Source organism: Rutidosis leptorrhynchoides, chromosome 8 (genome assembly GCF_046630445.1).
Source record: "Rutidosis leptorrhynchoides isolate AG116_Rl617_1_P2 chromosome 8, CSIRO_AGI_Rlap_v1, whole genome shotgun sequence".
Taxonomy (NCBI): domain Eukaryota; kingdom Viridiplantae; phylum Streptophyta; class Magnoliopsida; order Asterales; family Asteraceae; genus Rutidosis; species Rutidosis leptorrhynchoides.
Genome location: NC_092340.1, coordinates 42,169,912 through 42,188,235, shown reverse-complemented (window position 1 = coordinate 42,188,235; position 18,324 = coordinate 42,169,912). Strand labels below are relative to the sequence as shown.

Here is an 18,324-nt window from a genome sequence, read left to right as displayed (position 1 = left end):
GGAAGTGGAGAGAGAAAGTTGATGTGGCGCTGAGATGACAGTAAGAAAAAGTACGTCATGGTTGGAAGTGGTCTAATTAAGGAAATAATATACACCGAATATCTCTTCATATCTAATGCTAGGCTGACTAAATACATACTCTAACACGAAATCCACCTGTTTTCACATGAGCTCCATTCTTGATAAAGAGTATGAGATATCAAAGATAGCAGATCTTTGTCAGCGTTTATGCTATAATGTCAACGATAATAAAGCAGGCACTGAATAGTTTATTAGAAAGAGTAGATTATAAACACGTTTGACATCAAGATGTTCATTAATACATTGTATGAGAATTCATTCTATCGACCTGTTAATGACATTGTCATATCATTGGCAGACATTGTGCCAGCGAGGCCAGATGTATGTGGGTCAAGATCGAGTTCACTGAAAAATGCAGGTGGTTTAGGTTGAGGCAACACACCTTCATTGTCCAACATAAATACCACCGATGACATTGTTGGCCTATCTTCTGCGTGATTTTGCACACATAACAGACCAATGTGTACTGACCGGAGTACCTTAGAGATAACGTATGAGTCACATGACGTTGCGTCAACCAATTGAATACTCTTGTCATCTTTAAAGAGCCTCCAAGCCTGACATATATTGCCTGACATATATTAGATAGAGTAATTATTATTATTTAACTATATATATATATATATACATGCTGCTACTCACTTATTCATGTACACGAATACTAGGAGACCAAAAGGCCAAACAAAAATATCAATGTATTTGTACTCAACAAGGTTAATGTAGACTGAACTTACATGCCCAAGAAGGTTGGTACTATGTTTTGTAGAGAAAATTAATTGGTTCTTCATCCCACTTATTATCTCCAGCACCAAAACACCGAAGCTAAACACATCTGATTTTACTGAGAATACCCCGTGAAGAGCGTATTCTGGAGGGATGTAACCACTGTAAGGAATAAAGTAGCTAGGTTTATAATTGAGTATATGGAGAAACTAAATGTACCCAATAGGATCAAATCTGAATTTCAGATTCTTACTAAGTTCCAGCCACATTCTTCGTTTTAGTCCCCGTCTCAGGTCCTTCAAATATTCTAGCAAGCCCAAAATCCGATATCTTTGGGTTCATGTCACTGTCCAACAAAATATTTGAAGCTTTTAAATCTCTATGAATAATACGAATACGGGAGTCTTGATGCAGATAAAGAAGCCCTCGAGCAATTCCCCTTATGATGCAGAATCGGTTACTCCAATCAAGGACTGAACTTTTGGTCTCGTCTAAACGAAATATAGCACGAGTCAACTAGATATAGCTTCTTTTTGAATAGTTTTAGTAACAAATTAAAGGGCAACCATAAGTATATTTATTGCAGATCGAGGTCTTACCAAATAATATTTTATCTAGGCTTCTGTTTGGCAAGTATTCATAGATTAACATGAATTCATTATTTTGAGCACAACATCCCAAAATATTGACAAGGTTTCGATGCTGAAGTTTATGAATACATCTAACCTCATTCTTAAACTCATCAAGCCCTTGTGAAGAAGTGCCTGATAGCCGCTTCACAGCTATCTCTCGTCCATCGTCCATTACACCCTAAACGTTAGAAATAGAATCATCAGTGTTGTTATACAATTCTCTTCCGATTTTGTATTACTTATTTTGAAATTGAAATTAACGGGTACATTATGTAGAAGAGGCATACATTATTGTGTTACCTTGTAAACTAGACCAAAGCCACCTTCTCCAAGTTTATTGTCGTTTGAGAAGTTATTTGTCAACTTAGATACTTCCGAAAAGCTGAAAAACGGCAACTTATCATCTTTATTATTGACCTCGGTAGGAAATATCATATTGCTAAACATCAACAGATTACCTGAAATGGGATATGTCAGAATCATAATACTACTAAATTATTTAAGGATATAATTTAATACAAGAGAATTGCATTACCTTGTCTCTGTGCACGAGACAGTCTCTTGTTCCAAGCATACACTGCCAGAGCTAGGCCTCCCAGAAACATAACAATTATTGTTGGAAAGACCACTTTCATTACTAGTTCCATGACTGAAAGCATATAACATCATTAAACGATGATGTGGCGAATCATTAACTCCAACAAATTATCGCTATTGAACAGTGAAGCCTATCTAGTTTACAGTATAATTGCTACTTTACATCAATACAGTCAACAAGCCTATCTAGTTTAGAGTTTAGATTTTAGGGTTTAGATTTATAGTTTAGATTGAGTTTTTTACACGAATGGTTTAGAGTTTAGGGCTTAGGGCTTTAGGTTTACGGAGTAAACCCTAAACCATAAAGCCTAAACCTGAAACTCTAAATCGGGCTAAATTTAAAAAAAAAAAAATTGATTAAATTCGAACTTGTTCTACATATTGTTCTACAATTAAAGTTCTACAAAAAAAAGAAAAGATGCATCATCTTGTACAAAAAAAGATGCATCATCTTGCACAGCCTTTTCCAAATCAATTAATAAATAATTAATACTCCAATGTTTTAATTTACAGCTTTGAACATCAAACGTGTACAATTCATAAGTTTTTTATTCTAGCTTCTGCATTATGTATGAACATTAGATTTTTCAGAAGCCCGAATCGATAAAATTGAAACTTAAAATCAATTCACACGAATTTCATAAGCAACGACAAGGCTTTTTTTATGATAATTTCATCATCAAAACATCATCAAAATTGGAAATGAGAGGATGAACAGTGACGTCAAGTTCTTCATGAAACTTAAAATCAATTCACACCGAAAACAACAAAATCGATCATTCTGGATCGATTCGTAACGAAATAGAGAAATCTAAATTTGCAGAAAGTTTCTAATCCATCTCTTTGTGTTTTGTATCAATTTATAGGTCCTAATTCAAAGAATTGAATTATAATTCCTAAATTCAAACTTCAAGTTCATTCGGTCAACATTTCAATTCGGATGAACCTGTGTTTTTCGGAAGGAATTGATGATTGTCGAGTATTGAAGGAGTTATTTTAAGCATTTTTTGTTCAGAAATCATAGCTTGAAATCAATTGATGTTTTAATTCAATTTTGTTCAAACAAAAAATTTTGTTTGTCCTTCCTCTTTTTTTTTTTGTTCGCCCACCAGAGTTCTCAACCAAGTTGAGAACTCAGAAGATCCTCTTCCTATATATATATATATATATATATATATATATATATATATATATATATATATATATATATATATATATATATATATATAGTAGAGGGATCAAATGAGAACTTTTTTTGTGTGAGAACCCTGAGAACTCCAAAATACACTGAAATTCGAGCAAAAAAGGACACGAACGAGCAAAAAAGGGGATAGTCGAGCAAAAAACCGGAAATTCGAACAAAAAAAACACGGCGGAACAAAAAACATGAAATTCGAACAAAAAATATGATATTCGAACAAAAAAAATGCGGGCGAACAAAAAAATGTAGAACACATCTGTATTCGAACCAAAATGTGTTCTACATTTTGGTATTCGAACAAAAAAAAAAAAAAAATCGACCATGATGTTTTTTGTTCGTCCGTGTTTTTCATTTTTGCTCGAATTTCCTTTTTTTTGCTCGAATTCCCCTTTTTTTGCTCGAATTTCAGCGTATTTGGGTGTATTTTGGAGTCCCTAGAGTTCTCACACTAAAAAAGTTCTCACTAGATCCTCTCCCTATATATATATATATATATCACTTTTTTGGAGAAGTGGGAAGTAATTATTTTTTTTTCATTTTTTTATTGGAATTTTTTTTCAAGCATTAAGATCACATAATATTTTATGTACATTTAAAACAGACACTACGTGATAAATGTTATTATTTTGGAGGAAAAACGCTCGAAGAAATAAATGATAACATTCATTGCAATAAATGTTTTGCTTCTGAGTTTCTTTTTAGGGTTTAAAAATTAGGGTTTAGAAATTAGGGGTAAAAAAATTAGGGTTTAGAAATTAGGGTTTAAGAATTAGGGTTTTGGTTTCAGAAATTAGGGTTTAGGGTTTATGGTTTAGGGCTTAGGGCTTACGGTTTTGGGTTTTGGGTTTAGGGTTTAGGGCTTAGGGTTTCGGGGTTTTAGGATTAGAAACATCGACTTAGGCATGAAGAAAGAAGATTCCAGGAGATTTTGTTTCCTTATTCAAACTTATTTGTTTCTAGTATTAATCTTTCCTAGCATGTTTTAATTCTCAGTTTTTGGATATACAAATAAAAGAATAGACATATTTGTACTTTATCCTATTTGTCTGTTTCACTCTTTGTTACTACGTACTAACTTGGCGAACGATGAGAACTGCGAGGACTTTTTAATTTCATAGTTTTTATGCATTTGAAACCATCAAATTGCATGCAAATGTTAATTAAAGTTCATATCATTAACAAACATATGTTCATTACCACAAATTATATGTTAAATTGTTAATTATATGAATTTGTTCACATGTTCAAAAACAAATATGCACATGTGAACGAGAAACTATATATTTGATTATATAAGTAATATATAAGTTTTTTCAAACTATTTTATGTTCATTCTTACTCTCCATAAATATTTATGAGTGATTCAATATACTCACATGTGAAAATTTATGTAAATTAAAAGTTCTCGCAGTTCTCACCCTTTTTATGGTTTTCGTTTGAACTTTTGACTATATAATATATATATATGTATATATATTGAATACCTGATGATTCAGATTCTGATATTCTTACGTAAATATCTTGATTTTCGTCATTTTCTCTAATGTCCATCAGATCATCAAACCATAACAAACATCCACTTCCACCTTTTCTCATATCCAAGTTTGCATAAGCTGTACATGAACAATTTATCGTGCATGCCTTTTTACATTCCACAAGGCTCATGTTCACATTGTACCATGAATGCCGACTATCCGGTAGTTTCACACCCGAAAGCCTTAGAAACCCATCTTTATCCCCACACTTCAACGGTTTTTTACGTTGACAACCACCTGACCAATTACCTGCGTTCCATTCATCCGGTTGTCTTGGTTCAAACCCATCCAAACAACTGCATGCAGGGTAGTTGTTATAGTTACAGTGTCCAAATGGACCACAGACTCCGTATGGGGTACATATATCAACCGCTGTGGCCAAATTAACAACCCAACTTTGGGTGGCATTAATCCAGTTTAGTCGAACCATGGAGCCTTCTGGATTCATATACAACCTTGTTATAAAGGACTTGTTAATAAGAACAAATTTAAAATATACCTCCTTCTCATTACAAACAAACTCATATGTGTAATAAGAATTTGGCTTACCTGCTAAACTACCACCCATATTAAGACCATTCCATGGACCAAACCTAGTTTCAAATACAGAACCTCGCCAATGAAAAAATTGTGGATATCCATTTGTATCAACCCGGTTTTCGTATAGACCCGGAGAAGGATCTTCTAGACTCTTCGAAGATCTCAATGACCAATACCGTCCGGTAATCAAGTCCTTCCCATATTTCATTCCCGCTAGCAACGTGTCACCCGGGTAATCAAAGCTTTGCCAGATAAAATCTTCATCACTGCTACTACTGTTATCTTTCACGATAAAGTTTCCCGAATCCAAAAGTTTGGCCACAATATTTACGTTACCGACAGGTAACGAATAGTTGGACGGCCAAATTAAAGAGTTATTATTATTACCGTTAAGAATTAACAACGTTCCGTTGCTATTGACTCTGAACACACAAGAAGAACAGGTAACTTGAGTCTCTCCGTTAGCAACCCATACGACTGTCTGCGGGGATATGTTCTTGAACCATATCCCCACGTATCGATACTGGGAGTTACCCGGGCTAAAAAAGCCCATTTCGTACATTTCATTTGCTGAAACAATCGTCTCATTGCCTCTGATTTCTTGATCTACAAGTAACGTATCTACTGCTGCACAATTTGTCAAAAACGATAGTAAAACACTGCAGAAGAATAAAAGTTGCAGCTGAAAAGTCATTATTTTTTTAGAATGTATGTGCATGTTTACACATATACAAATTTGAACTCAATTATATTGTATAAAATTGTCTATTACAATACATACGAGGAACATAGACCCAGTCAGAAATTAAATGTCGACGTTAAAAAAAATAAAAAGTTCAGAAATTAAATGTGGTCAATTAACTTGATCAAGTTTTTTTGGAAAATTGACTATAATACTTAAGGGGTTGTCGGGTACTGATGTACACGTCTAGTCTCTATAGCTTGTTAGAAGGTTCCATGTCAAATTAATCTGGGTTAAAATTGATCTCTTTCGAATTTTCCCCAAATTATACAAATTTATTTAGGTTATCAGTTACATGAAATTCAAGGTCACTAATAATGAAATTATTATGGAATTTGTAAGTTTCGTAGTTTTCTAAAGAGAAATTATTATAGTTAAAACCTAATTCAGATTCTGTTTAGTTCAGTTCGAAACCCTAAAAGAAAGAAGCTAGAAAAAAAGTAACTCACAGCAACGAAACGAAAGATCACAATTAACTACTCTCTGTTAAATGAGATCGATTCTTGAAATTAAAATTCTAACACATTAAAAAGTATAGACCACCCAAACATACAGGCTCCACTTGAAACCAATTCGTCAACTAACAAACTTGTTTGACCCGTTCAATTAAAACGGCAAGTTCGTTAAATTGAAAAGAAGATATTTAGTAGTTTGAAAAGAAGGGACCTTGATGTTTGCTAATGAAGATTAGTACTAGTTTGAAAAGAAGAAATTTAATAGATATAAATTGAAATAGAACGTACGACCTTGTTAAATTCTGAAGATGTGAAAGGTTGTTTGAAATTCAAAAAATGCTTAGAGGAATGAAAATGTAGATGAAAGAAATCACCACTACTTTTATGTTAGGAATAATTATTATTTATTTATGACAAAAATTTCAAATGGTCAATATTAACGATTAGACAGAATGAAAAGGTGAAAATAATACTACCTCCGTCCCATTACAAGTGTCCACTTACTTTTTGCACACAGTTTTAGGAAATCCCACTAACTTCATTCTCCGCCAATCAGAAATCTTCTCTCTCCAAAATAACATCTTCTCATTGATTAATATACAAAGTGGACATTTGATATGGGACGTTCCAAAATAGAAAGGTGGACATTTGAAGTGGGACGGAAGGAGTATTGAAAATTATATAGAAAACTGAAACGTATAATCAAGAGTCGTCAGCTAATCTTTATGTTAAAATATTAATGTATTTCTAGAATTATCTCCAAAATTATCTAGATATTTATATTTATATCAAAAATATCTAGATATTATTAACAAAATTATCTAGATAGTTCTAACAAAAATATCTAGATATCATTAACAAAAATATCTAGAAAATTTTATCCAAAAAATCTAGATATTTTTACCCACATTTGAGGCCTATAAATAGGCATATGATCTTGCATTTGATGTACACAAACACAAACACAATTCAATAGCAATAAAGAATTTCTTTCTAAAAACTAGTCTTCACCATTTTTTCTATAAAAATCCCCTCATAACATTTAAATTAACACCCACCACTATTATATAACATCTAAATTAAAACTAATCAATTAATCTAAATACACTACAATTCTAACAAGTGGTATCAAGAGCCATTTTGGGCGTTCGTTCGAATACACCATGACTACTGTCGGTGCGTACAATATTCCCGTCCCCATCTTTGATGGTGATAACTATGATTTTTGGAGCATCCGAATGAAGACATATTTCCAAGCACAAAGCTTGTGGGATATTGTCGAAGTCGGGTTTACAACTCCAAAAGAGGTCGGAACTCTGTCCGCAGAAGATCAAGAAAAATACAACAAAAATGTAGTCAGAAATGCTGCTGCTCTTGGCTACATTCAACAAGCCTTGACACCGTCTATTTTTCCACGAATCATGGGAGCTACGCGTCTATTTTTCCACGAATCATGGGAGCTACGACAGCCAAAGAGGCGTGAAAAGTCCTTCAAGAAGAATTTCAAGGAAATGCCAAGGTAAGAGCTGTCAAACTACTAACTCTAAGAAGGGATTTTGAAAATTTAAATATGAAAGACTCTGAGACCGTAAAAGACTACTATTCTAGAATTAAAGAAATAGTAAATCAAATGAGAGCCTATGGAGATAATATAAGTGACAAAAGGATCGTAGAAAAAATACTCATCAGTATGACAAAAAAATACGATCATGTCATTACCGCTATTGAAGAGTCAAAAGACATCGAGACTCTGTCAGTAACGGAATTAGTTGGCTCTCTTGAAGCCTACCAGACTAGACTGAGTCGCCGTAGTGAAAACTCACTTGAGAGTGCATTTCAGTCTAAACTCAAAATACGGTCTCAAAAATCAAACAATGAGGGGAAAATATATTCCGAAGAAAATTCGAGAGGAGGAGCAAAACCCAGAACCGGGTTCGATCAAAAAAGAAAAAACTACCCTCCATGTGGTATTTGCAAAAGGACAAACCACTTGGAGAAAGATTGTTTCCACAAAGGGAAACCACAATGCAATAACTGCAAAAGATTTGGGCATCTAGAAAAAGATTGCCGTTTAAAACAAAATCATCGAGCTAACTTTACGAAAGAAAGTGAAGATATACCGGAGAACAAAAATCAGCTATTCTATGCCTGTCATGTCACAAATAAACAGAGGGACGATACTTGGTTAATCGACAGTGGGTGTAGCAACCACATGACTGGAGATGAAAAGTTATTTGATAGTATCAACACCTCCGTAAAGTCCCGCGTTAAGTTAGGGAATGGAGCACTCGTGGATACTAAAGGAAAAGGTACTATAACAGTCCAAACTAATAACTGCACTCGATCTGTTAATGACGTTCTTCTAGTGCCAAGCCTAGCAAGTAACTTGCTAAGTGTTGGTCAAATGATGGAGCACGGATACTCTTTACTCTTCGAAGACAAATCATGCGTTATTCGTGACAAGAAAAATAACTATAAATTAATAGCCGAAGTGTCAATGGAGAACCGCAACTTTCCGCTTCGATGGCAGTATATCAGAGACACGGCCATGAAAGTTCAAGTTGAAGAATCATGGCTATGACATCGAAGATTTGGCCACTTTAACTTTCACGCACTAAAAATCCTCCAACAAAAGAATATGATGAGAGACTTGCCTAACATAGAAGAAATCACTGACACGTGTGAAAGCTGTATGATGGGCAAGCAACATCGAAAACCTTTCCCTCGTGACAAAGCTTGGAGAGCGAAAGGTATACTGGAGCTGGTGTACACCGACATTTGTGGACCAATGAGGACCCCGTCTCTTAACCAAAACAGGTACTTTATTCTCTTCATCGATGACTATTCTAGAATGACGTGGGTTTATTTCATGCGTGAAAAATCGGAAGTATTTACGATATTCAAGAAGTTTAAGAACTTCGTAGAAAAAAGAAGTGGCCATTATATAAAAACGCTAAGGAGTGATAGAGGAAAAGAATACACCTCTACACAGTTTAACAAATTCTGTGAAGACGAAGGAGTTAAACGCCAACTTACTGTTGGTTACGCCCCTGAGCAAAATGGCGTCTCTGAAAGTAAAAATAGAACTGTAATGGAAATGGCCAAAACGATGATACACGAAAAAGGCCTTCCAAACAGTTTCTGGGCTGAAGCTGTATACACGGCTGTATATATATTGAATCGATGTCCAACAAAAGCTGTAGAAAACAAGACTCCAATTGAGGCATGGAGTGGAAGGAAACCATCAGCAAAACACTTACGAGTTTTTGGATCTATCTGCTACATCCATATTCCTAAGGAGAAACGTCACAAGCTCCATGAAAAATCAGAAAAGGAATATTCTTGGGCTATAGCACACAATCAAAAGGCTACCGAGTCTATAACCTGAAGACCAATAACATTGTGATTAGCCGAGACGTGGAGTTTGACGAAGACTCTTCTTGGAACTGGGAGGATGACAAAGTTGAAAAGCAAACATATCTGCCGCGGATATCTATAGAAACTCCAGCTCAACATCCACTACAAACAGAGCATTCTGGTCATGAAAGCACAGGATAAACGAGCCCTGCTACGCCAAGTTCTCCTTCGGCAACATTACCTTCAGCGCAAGAAGATTCAAGTCCGGAGTCAACACCGGGAAGAGTTAAAAAGTTAGCAGAGGTGTACGAGACTTGCAACTTCACAACTATAGAACCTGAAAGCTATGAAGTTGCATCGAAAGATGAAAAGTGGGTGGCTGCTATGAATGAAGAAATAAGAATGATTGAGAAAAATAACACATGGGAGTTAGTTGATCCTCCAGAAAATAAAGAAATCATTGGAGTTAAATGGGTTTACAAAACAAAGCTCAACCCTGACGGTTCTATACAAAAACACAAAGCAAGGCTAGTAGCTAAAGGCTACTCACAACAACAAGGAGTCGACTACAACGAAACTTTTGCACCAGTAGCTCGACTATACATTATAAGAGCACTTGTGGCATTAGCAGCTCAACGAAGGTGGAAGATTCACCAACTAGATGTAAAATCAGCCTTTCTAAATGGATTTCTTGAAGAAGAAATATACGTCGAGAAACCACAAGGGTTCATTCAGAAAGGAAAAGAAGATCAAGTCCTGAAGCTAAAGAAAGCTATATATGGACTTAAACAAGCACCACGTGCTTGGTATAGCCGCATTGACAGCTACTTCACAAGTTCAGGATTCAGGAGGAGTCAAAGTGAGCCCACACTCTATATCAAAACTCAAGGTAACTCTGACACTCTCATTATTTCCTTGTATGTTGATGATCTTATATATACGGGAAACAATGAGAGAATAATACAAGAGTTTAAGGAAGACATGATGAAAACGTTCGAGATGATCGACCTTGGTTTGATGCGCTATTTTCTTGGCATCGAAATTAGTCAAGAAAAGGAAGGCATCTTCATATGCCAAAAGAAATACACAGAAAATCTCCTGAAAAAGTTTAAACTATACGGTTGTAAAACTGTCGCGACGCCACTAGTTGCCAATGAGAAGATGAGACAAGAGGATGGATCGAAGAAAGTGGATGCTTCAAGATTCAGAAGTCTCATCGGAAGTCTACTATATCTAACAGCAACAAGGCCAGACATCATGTACGCAACGAGTCTGCTATCCAGGTACATGCAAAACCCTACTCAAATACATTACGGAGCTTCTAAAAGAATATTAAGATACTTGCAAGGTACCATGGACTATGGATTATGGTACAAGTCTACTATAGACTCGAAGCTTCATGGATACACTGATAGTGATTGGGCCGGATCGGTGGATGACATGAGAAGTACTTCCGGATACGCATTCACACTTGGATCTGGTGTATTCTCATGGACATCAAAGAAACAAGAAACGGTGGCACAATCATCAGCCGAAGCCGAGTACGTCGCAGCCGCTAACTCAGCTAATCAAGCTATATGGCTAAGAAGAATACTTGAAGACATGGGCGAGAAACAAGATGAAGCTACTCAAATATTGTGCGACAACAAGTCTGCAATTGTTATGACAAAGAATCCAGTATTTCATGGCAGAACAAAACATATTGACATCAAATATCACTTTCTACGAGAAGTCTCAGCCAGGAAAGATAATGAATTAAAATACTGCAAGACCGAAGAGCAGATTGCAGACATTTTCACTAAAGCACTACCAAGACCCAAGTTCGAGTTCCTACGTAACATGCTCGGAGTAACATCGAAATACATTAAGGAGGAGTGTTAAAATATTAATGTATTTCTAGAATTATCTACAAAATTATCTAGATATTTATATCAAAATTATCTAAATATTATTAACAAAATTATCTAGATAGTTCTAACAAAAATATCTAGATATCATTAACAAAAATATCTAGAAAATTCTATCAAAAAAATCTAGATATTTTTACCCACATTTGAGGCCTATAAATAGGCATATGATCTTGCATTTGATGTACACAAACACAAACACAATTCAATAGCAATAAAGAATTTCTTTCTAAAAACTAGTCTTCACCATTTATTCTATAAAAATCCCCTCATAACATTTAAATTAACACCCATCACTATTATATAACATCTAAATTAAAACTAATCAATTAATCTAAATACACTACAATTCTAACACTTTATCTACTTTTAATCATTACACTCAATTTAAAATCATTATAATAGAGATTAATATATATATATATATACGGAGTATATATATATATATATATATATATATATATATATATATATATATATATATATATATATATATATAAGACTACATGTTTTGGTTGTGTTTTTTTGGCCCCCTCATTGTCAGCTTTCAAGCTCCGTCGCTGGTCAGGAATAAAGATGCTGAGTTGCCATTTTTCAACTTTTCGGATATATCTAAGTTGACAAATAACTTCTCAATCGACAATAAACTTGGACAAGGGGGCTTTGGTCCAGTTTACAAGGTAACACATTAAACATGGTTGCAAGCGGCCGTTGCGGCGGTCTGGTGACTAGCCGTCTCGATTTGAAGAAAAACGTTTAATAGGTCGAGGAACGGTCAAAAGTCGGGTCAACGTTGGTCAAAAGTCGACTTCTTTTTTTGGCCTTGTTCCTGTGTAAACGAAAATCCCAACCCCATTTATAATTTAGCTACGGAATCCCTTAAAGATTAATCAATTAATAAATACACTATAAGACATAAAAAAGTTTATATTATATTATTTGAATACACAACATCATCTTATTTGTAGATCATTTATTTTTAAACTATCTATTTCTATAAGATTTATGTTATAAATATTTATTTTTGATATATTTTTATAAATATTTATATTTAAAAGTCAACGTTGGTCAACGTCCGTCTCGACTGACTCGACCTTTCAAGGTGCTGACCGACTCGTTTCCGTCTAGCGTCATTTTCAACCTTGACATTAGTGCAGCTGTCTTATATAACATATTAAGATACCATATTTTTTTTTCTTTCTAACATTTACATATATAAAATTATAAGTACAAAATTGTTGGCAGTGATGTTTCTCTTCCTAATTTTTTAGGGTGTAATGGACAATGGACGAGAGATAGTTGTGAAGCGACTATCAGACCATTCTTCACAAGGGCTTGACGAGTTTAAGAATGAGGTTAGATGTATTCATAAACTTCAGCATCGAAACCTTGTCAAGATTTTGGGATTCTGAAGTCTAGATACAATATTATTTGGTAAGACATCTGCTACTAATATTATTTTGTTAACAAAGGTATTCCTCATTTAATAAACTCTGACACATAACCTGTAATTGTTATTATACAATTTGGTGGTCAATGTTCCTTGCAGACGAGACCAAAAGTTCAATCCTTGATTGGAGTCACCGTTTCTGCATCATCAATGGAATTGCATGAGGGCTTCTTTATCTGCATCAAGACTCTCATCTTCGTATAATTCATAGAGATTTAAAAGCTGCAAATATTTTGTTGGACAATGACATGAACCCAAAGATATCAGATTTTGGGCTTGCTAGAATATTTGAAGGATGTGAGACGGGGGCAAATACAAAGAATGTGGTTGGAACTTAGTAAGAATCTAACTTTCATATTTGATCCTCCTGTGGACATTTAAATTATCATGCTTTTTAAATTTATCAAATTACTTACAGTGGTTACATCCCTCCTGAATACGCTCTTCATGGGGTTTTTTCTATAAGATCGGACGTGTTTAGCTTCGGTGTTTTGGTGCTGGAAATAATAAGTAGGAAGAAGAATCAACTAATTTTCTCTCAACAGCGTACTGACAACCTTCTTGGACATGTAAGTTCAGTGCAATTTTTTTATTTTTATTTATTTATTTATTTATTTTTTGTATATGACTGATATGCAGTTGTAACAGCTCATTGGATAAATGAGTAACATGTATTTAGTAAAATAATACTTACAGTTCATTCTATCTGATATATATGTCAGGCGTGGAGGCTCTTTAAAGATGACTCTGAGGTACTTCGTTCAATACACATTGGTTTGTTATGTGTGCAACCTAAACCACCTGCTTTTTTCACTGAAGCTGATCTCAACCCACGTACATCCTCCACCACTACCACAATGTCTGCCAACGATATGACTGTGTCATTAACAGGTCGATAGAACGACGACTTATCTCTATTAACATCTTACTCGAACAAATATTTGGGTTACCTTGTCTTAGATGTTGTTTTAAGTTTAAGTTGTCGTATGTATTAACTTTAAGGCGAAGATGAACCACAGGAACAACGATGTATAAGTTTTGTAATCTTGAATAATCCTATCAAATGCTTACTTTTAATCTTTGGTTGATGTAGAAAGAGAGGTCATTCAAGCCAATGTGAATCATATTATTAACAGATTAATTGTTCTTAGTTAGCGGTCTTCGATGTAATGTATCAATGAACATCTTGATTTCAAACACTTTAGTCTAATTAAAATCTAAAACCTTATAAAGATCGTGTCGATTTTAGTAGATTTTTATTATTTTCCAAATTGCATCCATAACATAAAATAGATCTTCATTCTATTCGTACTAGTCAGAGCAATGTAAAATTTCCAGTCAGTGTATACGTGTTGTTGCACTCCATTAACAAGATTTGTCGGATTCTTAATTTTTTTAGCATTTTCTCATCATTACTTAACCTCATCATTGAAAATTTAAATGGAAGATTGTAAACTGTTTATATACCAACTACCATATGGAGCAATAAAATTCAAAATTGGCGTGTGGTTGTTTAGTTTCGATGACAATTGACTATTAGAAGCATTAAGGCTGAGAAAAAACCGAATTAATAAGATAATAATCATAATAACCGTAAAATTGGCCCGAATAAATCAAACATATAACCATAGATTTGGTTAACATTTTTGGATAAACCGAACATATAGCTCATAGTGTTGGCAGTTGCATTTGTTACGGTTATTATGTGTTAGGAACTAGGGTTTGATTTTTATAATCATGGATTGATTCTTGAATCGTGTAATTACTTTCTCAATAAAGTATTTCGACCCTACTTGCCTCGGGTTCACGCAATCATTTTTGAGATATGACAAGAACGATGATTTTGGGATATGACAAAAACAATGATTTGATCTTAGGCAAGAAGAATTAAAATCCGGATATAGGAGAGTTTCTGTGTATTTTTATTTGTTTATCTGAAAGCAAATTCATATTCCCATATGTATATAGGAAATGAAAAGGTGTGAATGAAACAATGCAACCTTTCAACCAAATGGTGTAACATTTCAACGAAACGATGCAACTTTTTGTTCACACCTCCCTTCTTCCAAGGTCAGGAGCCACGGAGCTAGTTAACCCTTTTCAATGCTTCAACCATAACAGTATCAAGTTAACTCTTACGGGCGGACGTGTACTCCACACTCCCCCAACCCGTTATTAAGTATAACTTGATTATCATTGTTTTTAATAAATATCATTAGCCAACTTTTACGTACTTAAGTCTCGGGCTAATTCTTTTGTCAAGTGATCCGCCAAACTTTGTTGTTATCTAACAAAATCCACGAATATCACTTCATTCGTGATCAACTCACGAACCATACTGTGTCTAAGACCTAAGTGTCTAGACTTTCCGTTGTAGATTTAAATATAAGCCTTAGCATAGTAGAATCACTATCACAATGCATGGAGATAGAAAATATCGATTTTGACCGCAAAGGAATCTCGTATTTCAAATTTGTCAACCACTCACCTTCCTTGGGAGCTGCATCCAAAACAAAAAATTCAGACTCTATTGTCGAATTTGTAATGCACGTTTGCTTCTTTGAAATTGACTATATAACACCCCCTCCAATAGTCGTAGATGAATGATCTTCAATGTTGATAATTCAACTTGCATATGAATATCCTTCTATGTCTGAAGGAAACAAAAAAAAAGTGATACCATAATCCATGGTACGCTTAATACTCTGTATATAGCATTTCAATGATGAGTACTAGGATTACTAGTAAACCTACTCAACTTTTTAACGGCATATGCAATGTCAGTTCGAGTACTAGTCATATCATACATTAAACAACCAATTGCTTTAGAGTATTCAAGTTGTGACACAGCTTCACCCGAATTGGTCAGAAGCTTTACACTCGAATAAATGGGAGTACATACTGGAGAACCGTTCTCATGTATAAACTTCTTCAATATCTTCTCAATGTAGTGAGACTATGTTAATGTGATACCTTTCCATCACGATTAATCCTTATGCCAAGGATTATATCAGTCACTCCCATATCTTTCATAAATTTTTTTGATGACAATTAAGTTGAAGTTTTCATCCTAAAATGCATAAAAACATTCCAAAATAGTCTCCCATACTAACTTTTGTTAACTGTCCGTTAAGTGTACAGTTGTATCATCATCTTCACAATTATCACCAGTCATAGTTTCCATCCCATTTCCAGCCATCTGCACTACCCTCGTCACTTCCATGCACACTACCACTATCAAATTCAACTCTCAAAGGATCTTTAACAACCTCAACTATAGCAAGACCTTTCATCAATTTTTCTATCAAACTACCGGAATTTGATAACCCATGATCCACGTACACTTCAATATATTGAAAGCTAGAAGTATAACTTATCAGCTTTTCATACTAAATTTTCAACAAAAGTTAGTATGATAGACTAATTTGGAACGTTTTTATGCATTTAAGGATGAAAACTGTAGCTTTGTATAAATAGGGATTAAAAACGACTAAAACTGATAAAAATAAGAACCATATTGGTAATTTAGCCTTTTATTTACTATTTCAAGAAAAAAAGTATATACGGTACATAACAAATGAGAGATGATATTTCGAAGTTCGAACATGAATTCACTTAAATTTATTATTTATTAATTTATGCATTTGCACAAATCTCTCACTAGTATATAGTGGGAGAGTATACATTGTACATAATTGTTTGGATCTAATCAAAATCACCTCCCATAACAAGAAAAATGAAAAATGAAGTAGCGTTCTACCGTCGGGGAGTGCAGGCCATGGTGGTTAACGGTGTTTTCAGTCGGAGAAATTGTATGGGACGGAATCAGGATCCATCATGGGGTCACAATCGTCTCATGTCGTATTGACGGTTTTATATTGCCGTATCGGCAGGGAAGTAGCCATGTTGGGGCGACGACCCGCCCAATATACAGGGCATATCGCATAGATGGATGGTCCCCTGTAATTAGGTATGAGTTGCAACAATTTCTCTTTAGGATTGTAACAAATTTACAAATTCCATATAAAATTCAGTTTAATTTCATTATTAGTGAGTTTAAATTTCATGTTACTGATAACCTAAATTAATTAATTTGTATAATTTGGGCAAATTGATGTAAACTGAGCTTAAATATTGAAAGATGTCATTCTAACTCAATTATACCCAGCCCATTGCATCAATCACTTGAAATTTCGATGATCGATGAAGGCATGATCCACACTACGATCCACCAATTAAAAAGCGCCATCCATATTTTGTGAGACCATATACAATGAAGTAATAAGTGGTCAATCGATTCTACATGTTCCAAGCACCAACCACACTTATCATCCGTCCCATCCCTTAGACAATGACGATAGCTAAGAGCCTCTTTAACCGGAATCCCCCCTTGAATTGTTAACCAATGAAACACGGCTATCTTGGATGGTACATGCTTATTCCATACCACATGCATCCAATCAAAAACAACTACAAAATTAAGTGAACTCATCTTGTGCACACCTTCCGCAACCGTATACACTCTATCAACCAAATGCACCCGTTGAATTTCATCTTCTTTATTCGGGATTAATTACCTATGATTTAACTGAGAATTATTGAGTGTTCTCATATTCATCAAGAGGCGTCGAAAAAGCCAAGTCCCATACAAACAAACCATGACCATCAAAACTACCCATGTCTGAGATCTTTCCATGTTGATTCGAAGAAATTCTTCTTCCTTTATCTTTGTTGCCAAGCAGTGACGGACCCAGAATTTTTTTTCAGCTGGGGCGAATTTTTTTTTTAAAATGTATGGATTTTCTTGGCACAACATGGAGGTTTGGGGGCAAAATATAGAGTTTTTTGAGCAATATTTGTAGATTTTTGGGCAACATACGAAGGGTTTGGGGCAAAATATGAAGGGTTTGGGGCAAAATATGAAGGGTTTGGGGCAAAAAAAAAAATCCACCGGGGACAAAATCGAAAAACTAAAAAAATTTGCACTAAAAATTGAAAATCCACTGGGCGCGGGCGCCCCCCTCTGCCCCTACATAGGTCCGCCCCTGTTGCCAAGTCCCCTAGTGTTCCTAGTTGCAATAATCATGCTTTCAGTTTGGTCGGA

General features: G+C 34.8%; 2 protein-coding genes across 7 annotated transcripts in view; one reads left to right on the top strand and one right to left on the bottom strand.

Annotated features, from left to right (window-relative positions):
- Nucleotides 1-14,119, top strand: part of LOC139863348 (G-type lectin S-receptor-like serine/threonine-protein kinase At4g27290) — a 49,861-nt gene extending 35,742 nt beyond the window's left edge. The window contains exons 8-9 of the mRNA XM_071851985.1: nucleotides 13,639-13,789; nucleotides 13,943-14,119. Coding sequence (XP_071708086.1) covers nucleotides 13,639-13,789; nucleotides 13,943-14,119 — 328 coding nt within the window. The remainder of the gene's footprint in view (nucleotides 1-13,638; nucleotides 13,790-13,942) is intronic.
- Nucleotides 262-6,896, bottom strand: LOC139861698 (G-type lectin S-receptor-like serine/threonine-protein kinase At4g27290). Of its 6 annotated transcripts, none has more exons than XM_071850179.1 (8): nucleotides 6,798-6,896; nucleotides 4,719-5,936; nucleotides 1,972-2,085; nucleotides 1,737-1,894; nucleotides 1,404-1,614; nucleotides 1,058-1,295; nucleotides 816-966; nucleotides 262-638 (listed from the first exon to the last, which is right to left on the bottom strand). In XM_071850179.1, exons 2-8 carry the CDS (start codon nucleotides 5,869-5,871, stop codon nucleotides 342-344), a joined length of 2,322 nt encoding a protein of 773 aa, XP_071706280.1. In that variant the 5' UTR covers nucleotides 5,872-5,936; nucleotides 6,798-6,896; the 3' UTR covers nucleotides 262-341. The 6 variants fall into 6 exon arrangements, with proteins under 6 accessions (XP_071706280.1, XP_071706279.1, XP_071706281.1 ...); XM_071850178.1 differs by having other exon boundaries at nucleotides 4,719-5,933; nucleotides 6,798-6,876; XM_071850180.1 differs by lacking the exon at nucleotides 6,798-6,896 and adding an exon at nucleotides 6,501-6,742.
- Nucleotides 14,120-18,324: the final 4,205 nt, after the last annotated feature.

Excerpts from the sequence above, each read along its gene's own strand:
- LOC139861698 (XM_071850176.1), bottom strand. The coding sequence starts at position 6,027 with ATGCACATACATTCTAAAAAAATAATGACTTTTCAGCTGCAACTTTTA. Across the intron at positions 1,296-1,403 it reads CCTAGATAAAATATTATTTG|ACGAGACCAAAAGTTCAGTC; the intron begins GTAAGACCTCGA and ends TATTTCGTTTAG. Across the intron at positions 967-1,057 it reads AAGAATGTGGCTGGAACTTA|TGGTTACATCCCTCCAGAAT; the intron begins GTAAGAATCTGA and ends TATTCCTTACAG.